General features: G+C 43.1%; 1 protein-coding gene across 3 annotated transcripts in view; it reads right to left on the bottom strand.

Annotated features, from left to right (window-relative positions):
* Window positions 1-24,296, bottom strand: part of Ctnna3 (catenin alpha 3) — a 1,475,129-nt gene that overhangs the window by 1,357,669 nt on the left and 93,164 nt on the right. For all 3 annotated transcript variants that reach the window (XM_021205680.2, XM_029542318.1, XM_029542317.1), the window contains exon 4: window positions 9,207-9,373. In XM_021205680.2, the coding sequence (XP_021061339.1) occupies window positions 9,207-9,373 (167 nt within the window). The remainder of the gene's footprint in view (window positions 1-9,206; window positions 9,374-24,296) is intronic.

The raw sequence follows: 24,296 nt of genomic DNA, 5'->3' as shown, positions 1-24,296 counted from the left end.
TGAGCAAGCCAGGGGAAGCAAGCCAGTAAAGAACATCCCTCCATGGCCTCTGCATCAGCTCCTGCTTTCTGACCTGCTTGAGTTCCAGTCCTGACTTCTTTCAGTGATGAACAGCAATGTGGAAACGTAAAGTGAATAAACCCTTTCCTCCCCAACTTGCTTCTTGGTCATGATGTTTGTGCAGGAATAGAAACCCTGACTAAGACAGCAGCCTATCCCAGCACCCCATGAGAAGGCGCTCAGAAGCACTGCCCAAGCAAAACCAGCTTTTATTTTTTTTTCTTATTTAATATTGAATACAGTTGTACAAAATTTTAGGTACTACCTGTAGCATAAAGAAAATAAAAAAATAAAAGAAACCCAGATTCATTCAGTTCATGAAGCATGGACTTGTATAGAGTTGGGTTTATCTCAGGAGAAAGTGGGGAGGCTCAAGAGCTCTTGTGAAATAGTAGAGATAAAATGGGAAGAGAGAAGAAAAGCAAGCCTTTGTCTACTATACTTCAAATAAGGCCAAGAAACAAAAGTAGGTCGGCATCGCAGAAAAAAAGTGCGTGTACTCAGAAGATAACTATATTTTAAGTGAATTCCCTCTGTATAAAAGGAAATGCATGATAGTTATATGCATCTGTGTTAATGTTGACTGTAACACTCTTCTTGGGAAAGACACAGGCCACAGACCATAGTGGGGAGAAAACTTTAAAGAGGAATTTCAGGGGCTAAAGAGTTGGCCAAGAACTCCTGCCAGGGAGCTCATGTCAACCTTTAACTGTAGTTCCAGGAGGATCTAGTGCCCTCTTCTGGCTGCTGTGGACACTGCACCCACATGGTACATATCCCCTCTCATACCCATGCACATAATTAAAAGTAAAAAAAAAAAAATCTTTTCAAAAGGAGAGACATTTACGGCAAATGAAGAAAGGCAAGTGTATTAGTTAGGGTTTCTATTTCTGTGACAAAACACACCATAACCAAAAGATAAAGCTGGGGAAGAAAGGGTTTATTCAGCTTACACTTACCATTGCTGTTCATCACCAAAGGAACTCAGGACAGGAACTAACATAGGGCAGGAACTTGGAAGCAGGAGCTGATGCAGAGGCCATGGAGGGGTGCTGCTTACTGGCTTGTTCCCCATGGCCTGCTCAGCCTGCTTTCTTATAGAACCCAGGACCACCAGCCCAGGGATGACCCCACCCACAATGGGCTGGGCCCTCATTGAGAGAATCCCTTACAGATGGCTCTCACAGGGTCATTTCCTCACCTGAGGCTCTTTCCTCACTGATGACTCTAGCTTGTGTCAAGCTGACACTAAACCAGCCGGTACAACTGAAACCCCTTTGTCCACTTGACGCACGCGCATCGCTATTAAGCTACAACCCTTCCTTTCTTATTCACCCCCAAGATCTCACATTAAAACCATAAATGACCTGACTTGCCTTGGGCTGGGACCTCTGGCTGCTGTGCTGGGCGACAGGGAGGTCGTCTTAGTATCCCGGGGTTGTGCTGATGGCAGTGGAGGTTAAAAGGCAGGAGACATCCAGACACCTGCCTGCTGCCACATAGCTTAGATGGGCCATAGACACAGAGAGGCCCCCTGCCACCACAACAAGAGGTGCAGGAAGAGAAAGATGCCCATAGACAGCCTGCTGCCAAGCCACACGGGGTACGGTAGACACCTAGAAACCTGCTTACCACCATGCCACACACAGAACAGGGAAAGGTCACCCCCGAGGCTGGCCGGGCCGGCCCCATGGCCCACCAGCAGGGGGAGCCGTTGCAGTGTGCAAGTCTGTTTTAGCACTGTGAAAGGGAAGGGGAACTGGAGACTCCATGGAGGAGAGGAGTGTGAGTAGCCAGCCCCACCACCTAAGGCCATGGTGAAGTCCCAGTTCATGCAGCTGCAGACCCATGCCTGGGTCCATGGCTACGCAGCAGCAGGGGTTGTGTCAGTTCCGATGTCCATAGCTCGTGTTACCACTAGAGACCATGAGGATGTCCCTGGTCTGGGCAGCCACCTGGGACCATATGGATGCCCAGGGGTTGTGCAGAACTGGCCCCACCCTTCGCTGGCTGAGGCATATGGGAGAGCCGGCCCTACATCTCACCAGCAGCAGCACTCAGCAGGTTCTGCACCTTACTGGGCAGCATAGTGAAGCTGGCCCTGGTAGGGAGGGATAGAGGGATGGGAGGAGAGGGGGGCAGGTGAGCCAGCTCTGAGGGTATGAGTATGAGAGAGCTGACCCTACCACTCACCTCTGGCAGGGAGGCGATATTCTTCACACACACACACACACACACACACACACACACACACACACACCTCCCCATCTCTCAGCCTCCAGCAGTTGGGAGAGCTGACCCTGGGGGCAGGAGAACAGGCTCTGCCCTTTGCCATAGGCAGCAGCATTTGGGAGAACAGGGCCCTACACCTTGCCTGGAGAGTGCAGTGGAGTGGACCCTGGTGGGGGGAGGGACACAGGAGAGCCAGCTCCATGGGTGTGAGCACAGAAGAGATGGTCACTCCCCTCATCCCCATCTGCCATGAGGTGGCCTTGGGCATGGGGGTGATGCCCTCTTTTCCATGCCCCTTGCCACCTGTGGTAGTTGGAAGAGTTGGCCCTGAAGTCATGAGAGCCAGAGAGTTGGCCCTGCCCCTCACTGGCGGGAGAAAGGTCCCCCGCACTTCATCGGGGCAGCACGGTAGAGCTGGCTCTGGTAGAGGGGGCACAGCGGAGCTGGATCCAAGAGCAAGAGAGCCAGAGAGCTGACCCTACCTCCTGCTTGTGGTGGCACTGAGTGATCTAGCTAGAGAACTTCCCCTGGCGATGCAGATAAGGGAGAGCCATTGAGCTGACCAGCTCAGCTACCATCCAGGCAGAACCATGGCTTTGGGTTGGCCCACCCCAAAAATCGACATCATCTGTAAACTGTTGGGGTACATGAAAGGGCTGGTCCTGTTAACCCAAAGCAGCAGGATCTCCATGACACGGGACAATAGCAGAATAACTGGGAGGAGTCCTGGTGAAGATTCAATATCGATGGAGTCACAGAAGCCGCAGACCTCAAACCAGACCTAACTCATTGCAATGAACGTCCACATGTGAAGATGTGTGGACGGGGGATATACTGTGGGAAACACTGTAACACACCACAGCTTCTACGGCTGGGTGTTTTCTATGCTGCTGCTGCTGCTGCTGCTGCTGCTGTTGTTGTTGTTGTTGTTTGCTTATGTGTGTGGTTATTTTGTGAGGCAGTTGCAGGGGCAGAGGGCAGATATGAGGGGATGGGAAGATGAGTGAGATGGTGCACTCACAAGGAATTAAACTCACAAGGAATCCATAAAAAGTTAAAAAAAAAAAAAACATAAATGGCTTAAAAGCACTACAGCCTTTACAAATTCAAACACATTAAAATTTCAGTCCCTTTAAAATAGCCAATTTCCTTTAAAATCCAAAGTCTTTTAAAATTTAAAGTCTCTCAATTGTGGGCTCCCCAGTAAAGTCAAAAATAAACCAAATACTCTCTTACTTCAAAGGAGAAAAGTCAGGGCACAATCACTACCGAAGCAAAGCAAACGCAGACTCCAACCATCCAAAGTCTGGGAGCCACCCACAACCTTCTGGGCTCCTCCACAGAGCCTGGACACTTCTCCAACTCTGCTCTCTGTAGCCCACACAACTTGTCTTCTCAGCTCTGGCTGGCTCCACTCCACTGCTGCTGCTGATCTTGTACTGGCATCTCCAAAATGCTGGGGTCTTCTGCTACGCCAATAGCATCTCATAGGCTCTCTTTATGGTGACAAGTCCTTCCACACTTGATCACTAATTGAGAAAATGCCTTACAGCTGGATCTCATGGAGGCATTTCCTCAACTGAAGCCCCTTCTCCTATGATAGCTCTAGCTTTTGTCAAGAAAACCAGCTACTATATATAATATCATATAAAATATTACCCTTTCTGTATATCAAATTAAAATATCTTGATGAGAATGAAATCAGAATGTAAAACATTTCAGTTACATATATAATACATATTCATACATATATTCATATGATATATATTCATATATATATGTATGTATATATATATATATATATATATATATACATATATATATGAATAACCCTATCCCAGGAGGTGCAAGACATCTACAATGAAAACCTTAAGAGACTGCAGAAAGAAACTATAAGACACTATAAGATGAAAAGTCATTCAGTCTTATTATTAGTCTTATTAGTGGTGGTGTAAATTAGTCCAGCCACCGTGGACATCACTGCAGAGTGTCCTCGAAGGAAACTAAAAATAGAACTCTCATTCAATCTAGCTATACCAACCCTGGGTGTGTACCCACAGGGGCATAAGTCAGCATGCAACTGGCACACCCACACATCTGTGTCTATGGCAATACTGCTCATAATAACCAAGTTATGAATCAGCCTAGGAAACCACAATCGCTGCTCAGTTCCATTCCTCCACATACACAGTCCAGGGAACGATGTCACCTACAGTGGGTGGGTCTCCCCACCTCAATTAATGTAGCCAAGAATATCCCCTACAGGTCTGCTCAAAGACTAGTCTCCCTGGTGATCCTAGATTTGATCAGGCTGACAGGTAACACTACACATGCTAAGCTATAGACAAGACAGTCAGACAGACAGATAGGTGAATACCAGAAACTCTATTTTATACCATGAATATATACTAATTCAAGTATATAGTATATATACTATATACTATCATCTCAAGGAATACATAGGTGAATGATACCTGAAACCTTGAAAACTGAACTTGTAACAATCTATATACAAACTCTAAGGATAGAAAAGGTCTCGCGGTGAACGCACTGTAGCCTTCCTTTCTCTTTGGAGAAGACCCATATCTTCCTCCGAGGCTGAAGTATCACTGTCGCTTGGGCTCTAACAGGGTTCTCATAAATCTGAGAGATTACAGTTGGGGTTTAAAATGCTTACCCACCATGGGCCCATGATGTTGTGTAGACACTTTGAAGGGCTGCATACAACGAATGTTGTTTTAACTCTTGGAGTGCTGGACTCCCAAGGGTGTTTTTTTTTTCCTTCCTGTTGCCTTGAACAGGATACTTCAGTTCAGTAAGTATCATTCCCATGGTGCCTCAGTGAGCATTGGGTTAGGTAATCCAACATTGTGTTTGGTACATCACAGAACTTGGTAAATTTTAACTTTGCTCATTAATACAAAGTGCTGTGATCTTCTTTGCTTTGATCTACATTATAAGACTTGTCTTGGTCATGGTACCTGTTCACAGCAGTCAAACCCTAACTAAGACAGTATGCCTGTCACTGTGTATAACTCTTAGGACCACTTGATTAAAATGGCCAAGAAAGGAGCCATGTTCTTTACACACTGTGGAGGTTTGAATATGCTTGACCCGAGGGAAGTGCTACTATTAGGAGGTGTGGCCTTGTTGGAGCAAGGGGTGGGGGTGGGCTTCGAGGTCCTATGCTAAAGTTCCACCCAGTGTGGATGTGAGTCAAATTCCTGGCTGCCTGCTTAGAAGCCAGTCTCCACCTGGCTGCTTTTGAATCAAGAGATGAAGACGTCTGACACCCTCCTGTGACTTCCTTGTGTGTGTGCACTGGTGCGTGCAGCCACACCTGCAAGTGCATGCACTACACACTACAACATACACACAAAGAGAAGGAGAGTGGGAAGGTGAAAGGGAAGGATCACTGGAATGACAAAAAGAGACAATAGGAAACACGATTTAAAGAAAGACCTAGCTGACCCATTAGCACCAGGGGCCTTTGTGTGGAAATGCAGTGTCATTATTTTTTTATTAGATTTTTTTTATTTACATTTCAAATGCTACCCTGAAAGTTCCCTATACCCTCCCCCCNCCCGCCCTGCTCCCCTACCCACCCACTCCCACTTCTTGGCCCTGGCATTCCCCTGTACTGCAGATGTACCTACAGACAGAAGTGAAGGATCCTACAGAAAGCAGGGAAGTCAGGAGAGATTCCAAGAAGTACTTTGTAACCTTTGCCTCTGAACTACTTATTACAATGTCAAACAAAATAAGGAAAAGAAGAAAGGCTTTCCTTTCTACTGCATTATGCCGAATTGATTTGCCTGGAAGGTAAAGCAAGCAGGTTCTCTACTTGGATTTTCTTTGCGATAAACATAATTCTATTTATACATTTTCATAATAGAGTGCTGCATGCATTACAGACTAACTTATCCTTGTTTAAGTTACCAAATAATTGAGGTGATAAAGCCCCAACGAGACATCTTTTGCCACCAACTGAAATCTCCAGTGTTACGAATGGGTTACATATATTTGAGTTTTTAGCTAAAAGGGCTTAAATTAGCTAAAAGCAAAACAATGAACACTATTTCTAAGACTTCTAGTTGCTCTTTACTAACTAATAGTAAGCCCTAATGCTGAAGGCAACACATATGTGCGTGCGCTCACACACACACACACACACACATTCATACTACACATGTTGAACATGGAGGTTGAGCTAGTGCCTAACTAGTCTTCACCCTACTGACTAATGTTCATGGTACTGGGAGGTAATTTGCACATAACCAGAGGAGAAAGGTAAACATCAACCCAGTTGTCAACCCTGACAACACCCTGCCCGCAAGATACACTTGAGCAACAGTGGCATAAATGCTATAGGAGTAATCAGCCACTTCCTTACTGATTTAAGACAAGAGGTGGGACACCTGACACTGCTCAGGAGATCCAGAGCCTGAGACGACGTAGGCCATGGACCTGGGAGAAAACCAAATATTATTGTTCTGCTAAAGGAATGTAGCAATTAGATGCCTCCTGACGGCATTTTGCTATACACATAGATCAGTGTCTTGCTCGGCCATCATCAGGGTAGCTTCCTTCCCTGAGAGCAAACACAGAGACCACAGTGAGACACTATTCAGAGAGTGAGAGACCTTGGGATACACAGCCCTAAGCGGATGTCTTCACCAAATCCCTCCCCTCCTGGCTTGAGGAACTCTGTAGAAGAGGAGGCAGAAGGACTGTGAATCAGAGGAAACGGAGGTCGCCAAGGAGACAGTGGCTTCCAGACACAACAGGACCGCACCTGAACTCACAGACACTGGGGCAGCACACACGGGACTGCACAGGTCCAAGCTGAATGGGGTCCCAACCCTGAGAAAGGGAAGGGGTCATGAGCTCCCATCCCTAAGCAAGAAGCTGTCCCAGTTGACAACTACATACAAAGGGAAAACTGGTTTTCTCCAACAGAGTCTTGCCTGGGTATACAAAGCTCTCTTAATGGCAGACCCCATGCCCAGCAGGAGATGGCCAACACAAAATGAATTCAGTGTTTTTGTTGTTGGACTTTTTGTCTCCTATTGATTTGTGTAGGCATTTTACCTCACCAGTCTTGCTTGTGTATTACAGTTTCTAATTTTGTGGGTTTATGTCTTGTTTGTGTGTATGTGTGTGTGTGTATGTTTCTGTATGTTTATGTGTATATCTGTGTGTATATGTGTATATGTATGTATGTTTGGGTATGTTGTGTATATATGTATGTATATATGTATGTATGTGTATGTGTGTATAGGTATACGTGTGTATGTATATATGTATATGAGTGTATGTGTATATGTATATGATTGTGTATGTGTGTAGTATGTGTGTATGAGTATATGTTTGTGTATGTATGTATGTGTATATGTGCACATATGTGTGTGTTTGTGTATGTGTGTATGTGTGCATATGTATGTATGTGTATATTTGTGTATGAGTATGTATATATGTGTATATGTATACATGTATGTGTTTATGTGTGTGTATGTGTGCATGTATGTGTATATGTGTATTTGTGTATGTTTGTATTGTGCACATGTGCGTATATGCATATGTGTGTATATGTGTGTATGTGTATGTGTGTATGTGAGTGTATATGTGGTGTATATGTGTATGTGTATATGTGTGTATGTGTGTATATGTGTATGTGTATATGTGTGTATGTGTGTATGTGTATGTGTGTGTATATATATATATGTGTGTGTTTCTTGTGCTTTTTGTTACTTTTTGTCATTTTGTTCTGTTTTTTAATTCTTCGGTTTCCTTGGGTTTGTTTTGGTTTTTGTTTTTTATGAAGACATGGAGTTGGATGGGTGTGAAGATGAGTAGGGTCTGGAAGGAGATGAGGGAGGGGAAACCATAATTAAAATATATTGTATGAAAAATACTATTTTTTATTTTAAAAATTATTTTTTTAAAAAGCTGTCATAGTGAGGTCATGGTTCTAACAAAGCATTTGCCCTCCAGGTGCACAGTCATGGGTCTGACAACCTAGCACCACAAAACAGAAAACAGTAGTGCCTACTACCAAGTAGGGTGAATCTCCAGATGTTCTAAACCTCCAGCGAAGGCTTCTCTTTCTCACATCCTTTACACTTGCACATTAATAATGTTGTCTGCATAGCTCTGTGCTGTTGCTTGCTTGGACTCATGTGGGACTCTGGGGAAGTGGCTTAGTGGGTAAAGCATTTTCTCCCTAACTGTGAAGACCGGAGTTCACACCTCGGTGACACACAAAAATCCAAGTGGGCTTGGGGGCTTGCCTGTGAGTTGGAGACAGTGGTCCCCAGGGAAGTCAGCTAACCGGCCTAGCCAGATTACGAATCCTGGGCCAAGGTCTACAGTTCTCAACCTGTGGGTTGCAACCCTCTACCTCCAAAGACTATTTATATTACAGATCATAACAGCAGCAGGATTACAGTTATGAAGTAGCAATGAGAGTAATTTTATGGTTGGGAGCTACACTAAAGAAAGGGTTGAAGCATTAGGAAGGTTGAGAACCACTGCTCTAGGTAGAGACCCGGCTTCGGTAAATAAAGACTAGGGTAATCAAAGGAGACACCTGACACTGTCCTCCAGCCATGCAAAATATAAGAGAAAATAAAATAAATAAAATAAATACTTTGGTGAGGGCATGCTAATTGCCTGTTCAAAGGTCTAAACTTCCCTCCCTGCCAATTCCTCCTCCCATAAGCTGCCTGATGTCCTTTCACAATAGCTTTAAGATTAGCAAGCTCTGGCTTCATTCTTGGGGGTGTGCACCGGTCTTCATAACTCTATCGGATAAAGGCTTCTGATAAAGATGAGGCCGGAGGCGCCAGGACTGATGCTTGCTTCAAGATTGGAATTAAAACTGAAAACAACAGCAAAGCAAGCTGTTTACTTACAGATGACACATGCTGCAAGAGGCACATGACATCGATCATGTCCGCAAGAACGAGGAGTCTTGTAACTGCTGCCAACAGGGCGCGGGCGGCTTGAACCACGGCCTCCCTTTTCGGGAGGTAACAAGGGTCGTCTGTAAATCTCTCAGCTGATGTCTTCAGAGCTTTGCCTGGAAAAACAAAAAAAANAAAAAAAAAAAACCACAACCCCAGATAAATCATCGTTTCCATTTCAGCTGCATCGACTTCAGCATTAATCAGCTAACCTGACTCCAAGGATATTTTCCACGAGTAACTAATATTAAATCACCATACAATATTGAGAGCAACACATCTTAATGAACAGCACAGCTTCAGATCAGCGTTTGGTTTGGGTGAGCATTCTGGAGTTCTAAGAAGCATGGTGTCACCTTCCCGTGGAGAAAATTACTCTCAGCTGAGGAGCAGCATCGAGTCAAAATTTCTAGCTACTGCTGCACCTGCCCCGATCTCCATTGCTGGGAAATGGTTCATGACTAACATTTCAGGCAGTCATAAAGGATCATGTTGATGGAAGTAAAGAGAGTCTTTGCTGAGTCGCTTTCTATTTCAGGAGAGTTATCCTCGGTAGAGGTATTCTTTGATGCAGTGGTTCTCAGCCTTGCTAATGTGGTGACCCTTTAACGTAGCTCCTCATGTTGTGGTGACCCCCAACCATAACATTACGTTCATATCTACTTCATAACTGTACTTTTGCTGCTATTATAAATAATAGTGTAAATATCTGATATGAAGAATATCTGACATCTGACCCCTGTGAGAGAGTCGTTCGCTGCCCCAGAGGGGTCGCGGACCGACAGTTTGAGAACCACTGCTTTAAAGTAATGTTAGCAGCCTGAGGAGGTAACTCAGTGGGCAGAGGGTTTGCCTGACATCTGTGAAGCCCTGAGTTCAAACCCCAGCACCCTCAAACCAGGTGTGGTAGGGAACGCTTTATAATCACACCACTCCAGGGAATAGTGATCCAAAGTACGAGGTCGTCCCAAGGCTACACAGAATATGGTAGTCCGGAATGTGATAGCCTCACTCTGATAATGGCTTCACATGGGCAGACTTTCTCTATGCCATGTATCTACTCATGCACATTCTAAAGTTTAGTGACAAGAATAATGGTTTACAAAATGATTGTCAGAGAAATATCTCCATTATTTGTAAGTCTTTTCATTTAAAGTCTATTTTGCTTTTAAAACGACCAATATAGAAGGGTCTAAAGGGACAAGGGAAAGGTGGTCTTCTCCATCCCCAGCTCCAAACTCATACAGGATAGCTCCATCTACTGTTCAAGTTTCATAGTATAGACTCATTCTGTCATTGAGGTAATGCATGTCTACTTCTATTATAACACAGCAGGGCTGGTGAGATGGCTCGGTGGGTAAAGGTGTTTGCCACCAAAGCTGTGGACCTGAGTTTAAGCCCCAAGGTCCACATAATGGAGAAATCTGGATCCCCACACATGCCTCCACACATCTGACCTCCACACGCATGGCTGGCATGTGCGCACACTAAATAAATATGTCAGTTAATTAATACAACAAATCTCCTTAAATAATTATAATTCAGCGTGCTAAAGAACATGAAGTAAAAATGTTTGATTCTCCACACTAATTCCTAAAGTCACCAACAATTCAGTCCTTGTTTACCCGTAGAGAAATTTCTCCCTGAATTTCTATTTCATGTGTATGTACACACATATGTTTATTTATAAATGTATCTGCGTGTTTTATATATGTATGCTTTGGGGATATATTCGTGCACATGTACATTTAACTTATTCATGTATGAGCAGAGATTTCATGTCATACAAAAACATAACCATTGTACAAACTATAAACGGGAAACCTAATGGGTCTCGTGCTGCTATCAGGGAGTCTTGTCTTATAGGGACGGACCTTCGGTGATGTGTGATTTGTATTTGCCAGTTGCTTTCTGTACACAAGGGACAGCTGACTGGGAGTCACAGCAATGAACAGTGCAGACTCTGAGGACAGACCGGCTCCGTGTGTCTGTTCTCATACCTTGGGGAGTTCACTTAAGCTCCTCTATGTCTTACTTCTCATGTGGTAAATGGAGTTATAAAATAGCAGCAGTTTGTCCCTAACAAAATATGTGGTTGTTCATTTTCTCAGAAATTAATAAGATAATCTTAAAAGTCATGTAGAAATTTCAAAAGAGTAATAATATCCAAAACTATCTTGGGTAAAAAAGAAAGAAATAGCATTGTTATTTCAAAAATTATTAGAAAACTATAAAACACACACACACACACACACACACAAATTGACATTCCCAAAAGCAATCCTTAACACTTATGATCAATGGGTTTTCAACAAAGGTTCTAAGAAAAGTTAGTAAGAGAGTGTTCATTTTTATTTTTACTTTTATTTTTGTTTTATTTAGTAATAGTTTTTAATAAGTGGCTCTGGGACAATTAGATAGTCATATGAAAGAAAAGAACATGGCTCTCTGTTCCCGCACACAAAACCAACTCAGAGTATGTCGCAGAGCTACCTGAAAGAGCTCAAACTGTAAAACTTAGCAGAGTAAAATGTTGTGATCTCAGGTTCGGTGATAATGTCTTACATGTGGCACCAAAGCATATGCAATAATGTGACAAATTAGGCTATCAAAACCTAACATGTCTGGGTTTAAATAGTAATGGCCCCCATAGATTCATGTGTTTGAATGCTTGGCCCAAAGGGAGTGGCACTACTAGGAGTGTGTCACTGTGGAGGCAGTCTTTAAAGTCTCCTATGCTCAAGCTATGCCCAATGTGGCACACAGTCTCCTCCTGGCTAACTTCAGATCAAGATGTAGAACTCTCAGCTCCTCCAGCACCATGCCTGCCTGGATGCTGCCAAGCTTCCTGCCATGATGATAATGAACTGAACCCCTGAACTGTAAGCCAGCCCCAGTGAAATGTTTTCCTTTGTAAGAGCTGCTGTGGTCATGGTGTCTCTTCACAGCAATAAAACCCTAAGACAGTTTCTGAGCTTTATTTTCCAAACACAAATATTTGTTTATTTATGAGCTCTCATTGTACATCAATTCCATTAAAATCTAAACAAGTTTGCTGTGCTCAAGTTAGGTGGCACAACAGTATTTTACTTTAGCGGGGAGTCACAGGACTTGCACACTTTTACGAATGAAATGGAGATACTGAGGACACAAGGCATTCACAGTTACAGGCTGACTACTGTATTTCACAGCAACACCTAATAGAAATTATTTTATGAAAAAAAAAAAGTAACTCACATTTTGTTCTCATTTACAGATACCTAACATTTCACTTGGTCAATGAATTCTATTGTATATAACATATAAAAGGATAAGGCTTACAGAGGCTTCAGCAGTTATAAAAATGAAAACCAAGGACACAAACTAAACTCTGAACAATTCAAAAGTATTGTTAGGAAGGAGATGTAGAGGCAACAGAAATCTGTTAAATTCAATAAGTCTAACTAGACAAACATCTAGATTCTGAACTTTTTTCCTTTCTTCCTTCCTTTCTTTCTTTATTTATACATACTATACTGTAAAGAGATAAACCTAGATATTAGGCTATAGTTAAAAATGGGCTAAAGGCAGAATTAAGAGTTAGCATTTTTTTTTCTTCTTTTAGTTTTTCAAGATAGGGTTTATCTGTAAAGCCCTGGCTGCCCTGGAACTCGCTCTGTATACCAGGCTGGTCTCAAACTCAGAGGTCTGCCTGCCTCTGCCTCCCAAGTACTGGGATTATAGGTGTGTACCACCACCACCACCTGACTCTGAACTTTACTTTTGAGATGTATTTTTAATCATGTGTGTGCATTTGAGTATGTATGTTAGTATAGCTGCCTGAAGAGAACACAGGTGTTAGAACTGCCAGTTTATGGGTGGTTGTAAACTCTCCAAGGGGATGCTGGGGGGAAAAAGCTTGGTTCCTCTGCAGACCTAGTATACATAAAACTAACTTTTATTCACCAGATGTAATTGTCATCCCAGAGGCTTACTGCTGAATGAACTCACCCTTTCTAGTTCTTTCTGCACTCTGGCTATCTGGGTCAACTTCAGCTGTTCTGGCTCAAAACTCCTCTCCAAGCTGACTGATTCAAACTGGCTCCTCTCTGATTCTCACTGAATTGCTTCACCTCTGAATTCCTCAAACTGAACTTCACTGGCTGCACAAACTGAATGTGACTGAGCCAAACTGCACAAACTCAACTCAACTCCACTGCATTCAACTGAACTGCACCAAACCACACTGAACTGAACTCAGCTGAACTCTACTGCATTGCCTGAAGTCCACTGAACTGTACTCATTGAACTGTCTTCCCAGGCTCACTCTGTGCTGCTCTTAAGTAGCCTCTTTCCTGACTGTTCCAGTGAGAGTTTGTCATATCCTATCTCTGACTCATTCTGTCAAATCTTTCTCTGATCTGTCACTTTGTCTGACCCTCAGCTAGATGTCACTTTCTGTGATGTCTTCTTTTTTTTTAAATTTATCTATTTATTGTATATAAGCACACTGTAGCTGTCTTTAGACACACCAAAAGAGAGCATCAGATCTCATTACAGGTGGTTGTGAGCTACCATGTGGTTACTGGGATTTGAACTCAGGACCTCTGGAAGAGCAGTCAGTGCTCGTAACCACTGAGCCATCTCTCCAGCCCCTAGATGTCACTTTCAAATATGACTGCTTCCTTCTACAAACTAGTTAGGGATTAAAGATATGTGCCAAGAGCATGTCTGTATTCCAGCCAGATCATATAGACCTAGAAGGTCTTTGGGTGTGATACCTTGCCAGAGCAGCCATGTTAAAGTTTTTCTACAAGTATGTGCTATTAACCACTGAGCTATCTCATCACTCATAAATTTCTGGACTTTAAACGAGGATGTTAAGAAAGTAGAAGATGGACTGGAGAGATGGTTCAGTAATTAAGGGTGTGCTAGCCCTTGCAAAGGACTCAAGTTTACAGAATCCACATGATGTCACACAACTGTGTCCCATCCCTCCCTCGGGGGATCTGACACCCTCTACTGACCTCCAGGGGAACTAGGGACACACATGGTGCACATACAAGAATTGGGTAAACACTCATACACATAGATCTTTAATTTAAGAGACAAAATGAATAGACAACCTGTAGAATGAGGGAAGATACTTTCAACTCATGTATCTAAGAAGTCATGTATCCTTTCTATAGGAAGGGTGAAGTGGTAGTAATGTGTTGCTATTTGCTAAGAGATTGAAGGGATAAGAAACAAATTCTAGGAAGAAAAGGCAACAATTAAGAGGACCTCTGTAGACTCTTTGACACCCCCCCCTCCAGACATCTGCATGGTCTTAGACTGCTGAAGCAACACTGATTCCGCAATGGTAAACAGTGAGAATTTTTGCTTGTGGTCAAACAATGAGCTGACATAATATGATTCCTGCTCAAAACGATTGACCTCCAAGTACTGTGCTCGTATCGCCCCATGTACCTTCTAAGTGTGGAATCCGACTGATGGACCCAATAATCAAATATGTCAACCTTTCGTTTTCTATCCTGCAGTTCTGACAGTGTGTGGTTATAAACAAAGGCAAGTTTGCCAAGAATCTGACACACAAATCAAGGCTGCTAACAAGGCTTCCAAGTCCATCCTGTCAGGTTATGCTTAGGTAGGAAAATAAGTTCAAGGACCCAATTTTTCAGTCTGTAGAGAACTCCTGGGGATTTGCAAGCCTATGATAAGCAGCTTCCCGTTATGGAGGCAGGACCAGAAATTGGTGTTTACAATGCAGATGTTATTCAATAAAATATTATAATTGAATTAAATGAAAAATCTATAGTCTAGTTTAAACCTTGTAACTTAATAATAAAAGGATAAAACAACTTTACACTTAAAATAAATAAATTATTTATTTTATTATTTTTCTCTGATGAATGTTTTGCCTGCATGTACACATGTGCATCATATGTACGCTTGGTACCCATGAAGACAGAAGGGTCATCATTTGCCCTGGAACTAGATTCACAGACAGTTGTGAGCCAGTATATGGATATTGGGAATTGAATTCATGTGCTCTACAAGAGCCACAAATGCTCTTAATTGCTGGACTAACTCTCCAGCCCTAGTCCATTTTTTAAATAGGCAATGGCCATAAATAAGAATTCTTCAAAAGAAGAAATACAAATGGCACGTGAAAAGATCTGGTGTTGATGTAATCTAAATTATTAAGCCAATAATTACATCTATATTGAGGTTTTTTAGTTAAGGCCCCTTGCCGTGGTTGTTTTTGGTTGGTTAAAAATTGGGCATATATGTTTAGTAGTCAAAAGCAAGACATTAAAGTCTGGTCAGCACAGGAAGTGAGAAAAGGCAGACTAACTGGGGATGTGTATATGCTAGAAACTATCACTGTCCTAATTGCTCTGCCACAGGAAAGAGCTCCTAGACGGTAGCATCAGAAAGAGACTACATTGTCGCTAGTTTCCTCCCGTGGTCAGGGACAGGGGCACCCAAGATTATTGAAGGTTAATTAAAGGATGCTGGCGGAAGTCTCCGGGGAAGAACACTGCAACAAACCCAGGAAGAAGACCAGGAGAGATGATGCAACCTTTAGACATGCACGGCCCCTGCAGAACTCGGGGAAGGCTCCCAGCACCCACGCGAGGTGGCTCACGACACTAACTCCAGTCCCAAGGAATCCACAGCCCTCTTCTAGCCTCCATGGGCAACTTCAGGAATGCAAATACATACCCTCGCAAATGCATAGAAATAATTTTTTTAAATACCAATAAATCTTTCTTTAAAGAACAGTGATGAATGCGCACATGGACACGCGATAGGGCAGCAGAGAAACCTTAGGATATCCTGCAAAGATCGCCATTCGCTAAACTTAAAAAAATCCAGCAGTTGAAATTAATTAAACAAACTCCAAGTAATTCTCCCACCTTAATCCCAAAACAAATTATTATTTTGTCCTCCACTCAGAGCATAATAGTGAAAGACTGTGGCAAAATTCAACTCTCAGCTCACCTAACCAGGCCGGTCACTAACTTTCTAGTCCTTAGGAATTCACGTAATCTTTTTCTGTATGGAATTCATTATACAAACCCAAACATCTTAGAAACTCTACAAGGAGGACAGAGGAGATGTTCTGCTCCCCAGAGGAGAGTAACCAGAGTTCTTAAAAGTCAAAGGTACTCTCTGCATCACCCTAATACCTTAGCTCTTCTTATGTGCAGATTTATTATATCAGAACCAAAGCTATTCCCACGAAACTTCTGGAACACTTTCTTAACAGTGGTACTGCAATGGGATCTCCTGTGACAGCCCATGATGAAACTCTTGTTAGCAGTCACATTACTTCAGAGGTTCAACTGTTCCCATCCAGTGAGATATCAACAGTGACCTTCACTTTCAAATGCCTCTCTCTCTGGAAGACTGAAATTGGTATTTACTGAACTGGGTAAATGCCAAGCATAAGAAAAAAAAAAAAAAGACAGGTCAAAAAATATTGGTCAAAAAAAAGAAGGCAATGAAATGTTTTTTATTGTGAGACAGGAAGTGAAGGGGGTCAGAGCCCCTGGTTTCTTTTTTGGGGCCACCACCATAGACTGTGAGCATTGGGTAAGGCAAGTGCACACTTAAATATCCTCAAAAGTCTCTAGTGTCACAAAGAAAAGCACAACAGAAACATAGCCTACAATCATGTGTGAGCATAGAGAAAGGCGAAGGACACATGTGACTCCATCCTGGACACCCAAAGACTCGTGCTGTTACTGACCCTGGAAGACTTAAGTATAATCCCAGTAGCTGGAGAGTCTCCTGTGGGGTTTTTTCCAATTGATTTTGGCATGGCACTTAGAACCTTTCAAATTTAGAGTCGTGTTTAGCATTTTCCCATAAAACTCTGTCTGAGCCAGGCACCGTGTTTCCCACACAGAATCCCAGCACTTGGGAGGTAGAAACAGGAGCCTCAGGAGTGCACAGGCCACCTCTGCTATGTAGTGAGTTTGAGGCTGGTCGGAGCATCGTGAGAAACTGCTTTTTGATAGTTTGTATCAGAGCTTTCTTTCTTTGTTTCCTCGGTGACTATTCCTTTTAACTTCTAGAAGCTACACTTGCTCTATGTACCTAAAACTCACTGTCATGGTTGCACACTTGGATTCTTGTCATTGAATCATAACCTCAGTTTGAAACTGATCTTAGTGCGGGCTGTATATGTGTGAGAGAAAAAGGGGAGGAACAAAAACCAATCAGCTGTAAGGAACATGGGATGGGTCCAGCAGCTCCTCTCTCTCCATAACGACCCTTCAGGCACGCACATGTTCTGCCTCCCAGTCGTCCTCTCTAACCAAGATTGAAGGGTAGCCCTCAGATTCCTGTTTTCTAATGCCTTGTGGGATGAATTTGAATCTTACAATTGGTGGATCTAGTATGTGGAAGACCAGTCCACCTCCCCTTAATGGTTCTGTCGAGATGGGCTAGTAATAGTAAATTCTGATTCAGTAGGAACTGAATGGGTGAAAAACTAAATCTGAGTGTTTTATAATGTCTCGTGTTCGTGTGAGAGAAGTAACAGTGGCTTGAATGTTAAGAGACCTACTTTCTACCTCTAGAGCATCTTGGAAAGGTATTGAAACCTTGAGAAGGAAGAATGTCCTCGAGAAATTAAAGGCTGTGGGCGGCCACAACAGATGGCAGGAGATGCACAAAGGAGCAAAGAATTTTGTTTTCACCTCCTACAACATCAAAGCCACCAACACTATCAAAGATCAAACACCTGTCATCTTAAAGAAGCAGGTTGGATCCCAGGGTCCAGTCAATAGCTGACCCTTAACTATCCAGTGACTAAAAGAATTGATTTGTCCAAAGAAAGACATTGCCAATCATAAGGAGAATAAGAAAACAATCACAAAAGTTGATTGCACCCATCCAAATATTTCGACAGAGTTAGAGCTTTCTCTAATAAGGTGCACCACTACATCTCTACTGGTAAGATTATTTCTGTGGAGATAATGGTGAGCCTCGTGATTTTAACCTTATATGATTAAGCGTTTTGTTTGTCCAATATTCTCCTTCTTATGTCCATGATAAGTATGGTCTTTGTTTATGTTTCCTTTATTGTTCTACCTACTAAGAACATTTTCTGGGCTGGGTCATTGTCTTTTGCTCTATATGATGGTTTTTTCATTATAAATCAAAATCAATTCTGAACATATAATGAAACTTTAATTTAGGAAATTAATTCTGAGTGAGAGAGACAGCACATGGGTAAATGAGCTTGCATCCAAGTCTGATGAACTGAGTTCAACTTCTAGCACCGTCGTGGTGGAAGATGACTCTCATAGGTTGTCCTCTAGCTATCACATTGGGGGGGAGGAGTGCATGTGCACGCGTGTGCGCATGCACACACACACACACACACACACAACATAATAAAGTGCAATAAAAATTTTAAATAGTGTCTGAACTGGATCCTGGCCCAAAGTGGATGTTAATCATGAACAGCAGAATCCACCCTAGCTACATTTAAAAGCAAAGGCCCAGAAAATCAAGTGTTAATGCTCTCAAGGCAGAAATATCAGCCAAGACAAACTTTTAGCACCTACACAGTTCTGTTTTGCTGGAAATCGCCCCTCTGCCACCATCTGACAGACAACACTCATGACACAAAGAACCACACTGAAGATCCTCTGTCAGGATTATCCTGAGAAAATGCATCTGCCACTAGACAGCAAGAAGAGCTTCCCGATCCATCACCATCACTCACAGCAGCCTTCTTGGTCTCGTGGGGCCACACTCTCAACGGCCAGTGAGGCTAGAAAATGTCTGAGTTTGTGGACCCCTGAGATCTGTCAGACACTGAGCCACCAACCAGGCAGCATACACTGCTGGTCCCAGGCCCCTGAAACATATACATTTGGAAGGCAGCATTCATTCTGCCTTCCAAATATTCACACTGGACAAGAGTTGGGATTGGTCAAGTGACCTAACCCATGCCTGTCAGACTTGCACTGCTTCAAATACTTAAACTGTATGATATTTGCTCGTTCTCTCTCTCTCTCTCTCTCTCTCTCTCTCTCTCTCTCTCTCTCTCTCTCTCTCTCTTTCTCTCTCTGTGTGTGTGTGTGTGTTTCTCTTCCACCACTCTTAAAATTAGGACATCAAGATCTTTTATTCTGTTTCCTCATGGAGACTGTTATGGAGATAGTTCTCACTGGCAAATGTCAAAGTGCTTTTGAAAAGGTGTGGAGCTGTATGCATGCAAGGCAGCTCTCTCTACTAATTATCCACAGCTTGTCATTCACTGAAGAGCTTTTGATGTAACAATCATGAAAGGGAAGTGCTTAACCACTGTAAAGTGTCTCTGCTCCTTATGTCTGACACGGCCATTTGGAACAGTTAAGTAACTTCCCCGACACTTGAGATGATTCATCCAGTTACCTACATCAAACGACTCCCAGATTAAGAACAGGCATTGGGACCAGGGAGATGGCTCAGTCAGTAAAGGCACCTGCTTCCAGGTTTGACAAGTTTAGTTTAATTCTCAAACTCACAGAGTGGAGTTGTCCTCTGCTTTCCACATGTGGACCTATAGACAAACAGACAGACAAATACACACACACACACACACACACACACACACACAAAGAGGCATACACACACACATACATACAAATGTAATTTATATTTTTTAGGATTTTTTTACATTTTTATTTAGGTGCATGTGTGTGTGCCTACTCCTGTGTGTGCACACGTGAGTGCAGGAACCTGTGGAGTCAGAAGAGGGTACCTCATTCCCTGTAACTAGAGTCACAAGCAGTTGTGAGCAAATGTGGGTGCTAGGAACCAAACCTTCTCAGAGAACAGCGAGTCCTCTTAGCCACTGAGCCATCTCTCCAGCTCCAGTGTAATGACAAAACAAAAAATTAATCTAGAAATACAAAAGAGGAAAGCCTTCACTTCTCAGACACCGACCCAGCAGTTCTATGCCTTTCAACATCTGCTAACCTATATTTAAACTAATTCTCAACTGCATAAAACCTTAGCAGTTCTCCCCAACCCTTAGCATATCTAATGCAATCTTTTCTCTTTTCTAGGGTAGTTTCAAGTTTTAATAAGGGAGTGCTAAGTTCCATTTGACTCATCCTCTGACCTAGGTAAATATTTGTGACATCCTTTTAGCTGCTGACATCATCTTTGCCATGAGCATTCGCCCAGTGTTCTCCCAGCCTTATTCGACCAATATGTCCACGGACATCACTCAGGTACGGATATAAAACTACAAAAAGGAAATAACCATTACAAGATTTAAAGGTATTATCCGAGGAGAAATTAAGGTGCTACTGAATGCCAGAATGAACTTCTTCATGTCTTGAGAGCATCAGTGCTGTCAAGACTGGTAAGAAAGAGAGAATGCCAAGAAAAGAAAGATATTATATAAGGGACATGGTGTGCCAGATTCAGATATGCCTTCGGAGGACAGTATACATCAATACCTATGTACCATGTGTGTGTGGTACCTACAGGGACCAGAAGGGGGCACCAGATCCCCCTACAACTGGAATAACAGATGGTTGTGAGCTGCCATGTGGGTGCTGGGAACTCAAACTGGATTCTCTGAAAGAACAGCCAGTGCCTTTAACGTCTGAGCCATCACTCCAACCCTAAAGGTAACACAATTTTAAGAATTGGAAGAGGAAAATGCATTTGACCTTAGCCACGGAATCTTTTTCTCTTGATAAGCACGAGGTTGTACCACTAAGCTCTTGGAATTTAAGGCAGTTTTAATAGAGCATTTTACTATGTAGCAGACAAGACATGAGAGTTGTGTGCTGCCTTTCAACTTTTACTATTAACTAGTGAGAAAAGGCGGGTGACTTCGTTGCTCCTGTATGTCACTAGTATGTAGATTGCCTTGACAAGCTAAGAATAAAACTAGATGGGAACAGTGGAATACAGGAGGAAAGGGTGTAGACAGAGTAGGTTCTGCTGTTCTTGCCATACACAAAACAGAGTCAGGACACTGCTTAGAAGTGATGGCATATGCAACGGGGATAATTGTACAGCTAAAAGTAACACATCACATCACTAAATAATAAACTCAAGATTGGGTGAGATTTCTGTCTATTTTAAGTATATGTGGTTTGAGTAGGTTTGACCCCATAGATTCATGTGTTTGAATGCTTGACCCAAAGGGAGTGGCACTATTAGGAGGCGTGGCCTTGTTGGAGGAAGTGCGTCACTGTGAGGGTGGGCCTTGAGGTCTCTTTACTATGCTCAAGCTTATGCCCACCCAGTGTGGAATCCAGTCCCCTCCTGGATGCCTTCAGATCAAGATGTAGAACCCTTGGGTCCTCCAGCACCATGTCTGCCTGCATACTGCCATGATTCCTGCAACAGTAACAATGGACAGAACCTGTAAGCCAGCCGCAATTAAATGTCCTTTATGAGTGTTGCCTTGGTTATGGTGTCTCTTCACAGCAATAAAACCCTAAGACAGAGTAAAAGGATGGCTAGCCAGCCAAAGGGAAATGTTGTTAGCCCATATTTAAAGTTATGGAGTAATCATAAGATACAGGGTGCAGAGGGCTTCCTCTGAGGGTAGGCTGGGGGCAAGGAAGGGTTCCCTAGTGATGCTGGAATAAAAGTAGCAAGATGCACAGGAGCTGCTCCTTTCTACCATTGGCTGCTCTACAGAGATGATGTGCGTGTTTTACCCTAAAGTATTCATACATGGAAATAAGTTCAACATTTGAAACAATCATCAGTTAGATCTCCTCATTCTGACCTTACCTGTATTGTGATGGTTTGTATATGTGCTGCTCAGGGAGGGGCACTACCAGAAGGTGTGGCACTGTTGGAGTGGGTGTGGCCTTGTTGGAGTGGGTGTGTCACTGTGGATGTGGGCTTTAAGGCCCTCATGCTAGCTGCCTTCAGATGAAGATGTAGAACTCTCAGCTCCTCTTCCACCATGCCTGCCTGGACGCTGCCATGTTCCCAGCAGCAAAACCCTAACTAAGACACCTATCCTGTCCTCTCTTATACTTATATTTAAACTTATATTTAAAGATTCTGTGACTTCTTCAACTCATTCATCTCCTACAGTTACTCTCATGGAATACCCTAGAATTAAGTTCTATTACCTTAATCTTCAAAAGGTAAGGGATCAGAATTTTTGCTTGTTGATGAAATTGTCGTACACTAAACATCTAGTTCAGCTAGTATATTAACTGTCCAGAAAAAGGAAGGTCAAAGAATGGGAGGGAGAGAGGGAGGGAGGGAGGGAGGGAGGGAGGGAGGGAGGGAGACCTGACATTAGAGTTCCTTACCTAACATGGGCTTTTCTATAGTACATAATGTAATACTTCTTCTTGGTCCATTTTGCTCTTCAATGTCTCTGCCTGACTTTTAGGAGTTCTGAGACATTTATTCCAGGGAACCTGCATGCGCTCTAATACATAAAAGGGGAAAGCTGGACCTGTTCTGTCTCATAGCCTAATCCTGGGAGGGTGAGAATACAGAAGCTCTGGAATGTCATCTCTTCCGTTTACCTCAAGCCTTACCAGTTCCTCTTCCCAGCAAAAGACTTACAGTTCTTTTTCTGTTCAAATTGCACACATACAAAAGTGCCGCCACTAAAGAATTTTACCTCGGGCTCTGAGTACGAGATTTTATTGGGTCTTTCCCTTTTCCTCTATTCCCTGTAAACTGACTGTGTCCCAATTTATCACTGCCTGGAAATCACCAGCCCCCAACCTTGAAAGTGCTGTAGCTCTGAACAGTAAACGTCTCCTTGGGATGTGTAATACATAAAGCTCCTGCAAACGAATCAAAACTATTGAGAATTGCCTACCATGTGGGTGATTCAGAAGCAAGCCTCAAAACCGATAAGCAAGGCTATGTTGTTTCTGCTCATGCCTCACAAAGGCAGATCTCTAAGGAACAGTAGAATACAGGAATCAATAGAGCTTGGTAACTTCTACCACGGAGACCTCATTGACTACGTTGTTACCCTCAGCCAAGTTCAATACAGCACATGATCGAATTTATGAAAGAATCTAAAGGATTCAAAATCATATTATACGTAGAAATTATCCTTTCAGGTAGAGTAGACGGTACTGGTACTAGCAGCCAATGACTACGAACTCCGGGATACTGGAGGCCGCTGTCCTGTCTCTAAAGGAGACAACTCTGGTTCCATTCATCTGCCTGCTCTCCTCTGGGGTCAGGCGTAGCTGGTAATTAGCACATCTCCGTCTGATAGGGAAACGAACGCGAGCCACATAAGCAATATTAAATACTAACGACTGGCACATTTGCCAGTTCTTACCAAAAAGAATTAAGGCACCACTGTTGTGGCGTGTGCCTGTGATCCCAGCACTGAGAAAACTAAGAAGGTTGCCAGAATAAACCCATGGACTGTCTACACTACATAGCAAGGTTCTGCCTCAAAATAAAAATAAGTGTTCAAAAATTAATCATTAATGCAGCGAGCAAGAGTTAATGCAGAGACCCATGACTGGCCAAAGTGTGGAGAATAAGAACCTGTGGGATGCTCAGTCCTAAACAGGGATATCTGTGTCACTCCATGCAGGGCTCAAAGAATGTTCCAGAAAGAGAGGTAGAAAAATACGTAAGAGTTAGGGGAAAGTGTTAACAAACAGTGTTGCCTTGACACTGGCATAGCCATTGTCCTCAAGGATTCACTGCTTAGCGTTAACTGCCAGTGTGACACAGCCTGGGATTACCTGGGAGGAGAGTGTCGGTTGAGGAACTGTCGGGATCTGGTTGTGTATATGCCTATGTATATATGCCTATGGGCTATGATCAAGACCGTTAGTTGGTGTAGGAAGACTCAAGCTGAGTTTGGGCAGCACCATTTCTTAGTGTGAGACAGAAGAAAGCTAGTTGAAAATAAGAAGCAAACAAATATCCGTTCATTTCTCTCTGCTCTTGGCCGTGGTTGTGATGTACCCGGCTGCTTCAGTTCTTGAAACTTAGAAACCAAGTCTCCTCACCCATAGCACAGAGCTGACAGTAATGAGTGTGAGTTCACAGGATGGCGGCGGGGGGGGGGGG

The sequence above is a fragment of the Mus pahari genome, chromosome 9, assembly GCF_900095145.1.
Source record: "Mus pahari chromosome 9, PAHARI_EIJ_v1.1, whole genome shotgun sequence".
Lineage (NCBI taxonomy): Eukaryota > Metazoa > Chordata > Mammalia > Rodentia > Muridae > Mus > Mus pahari.
The sequence above is the reverse complement of the archived record's forward strand: the minus strand, read 5'-3'. Positions and strand labels throughout refer to the sequence as shown.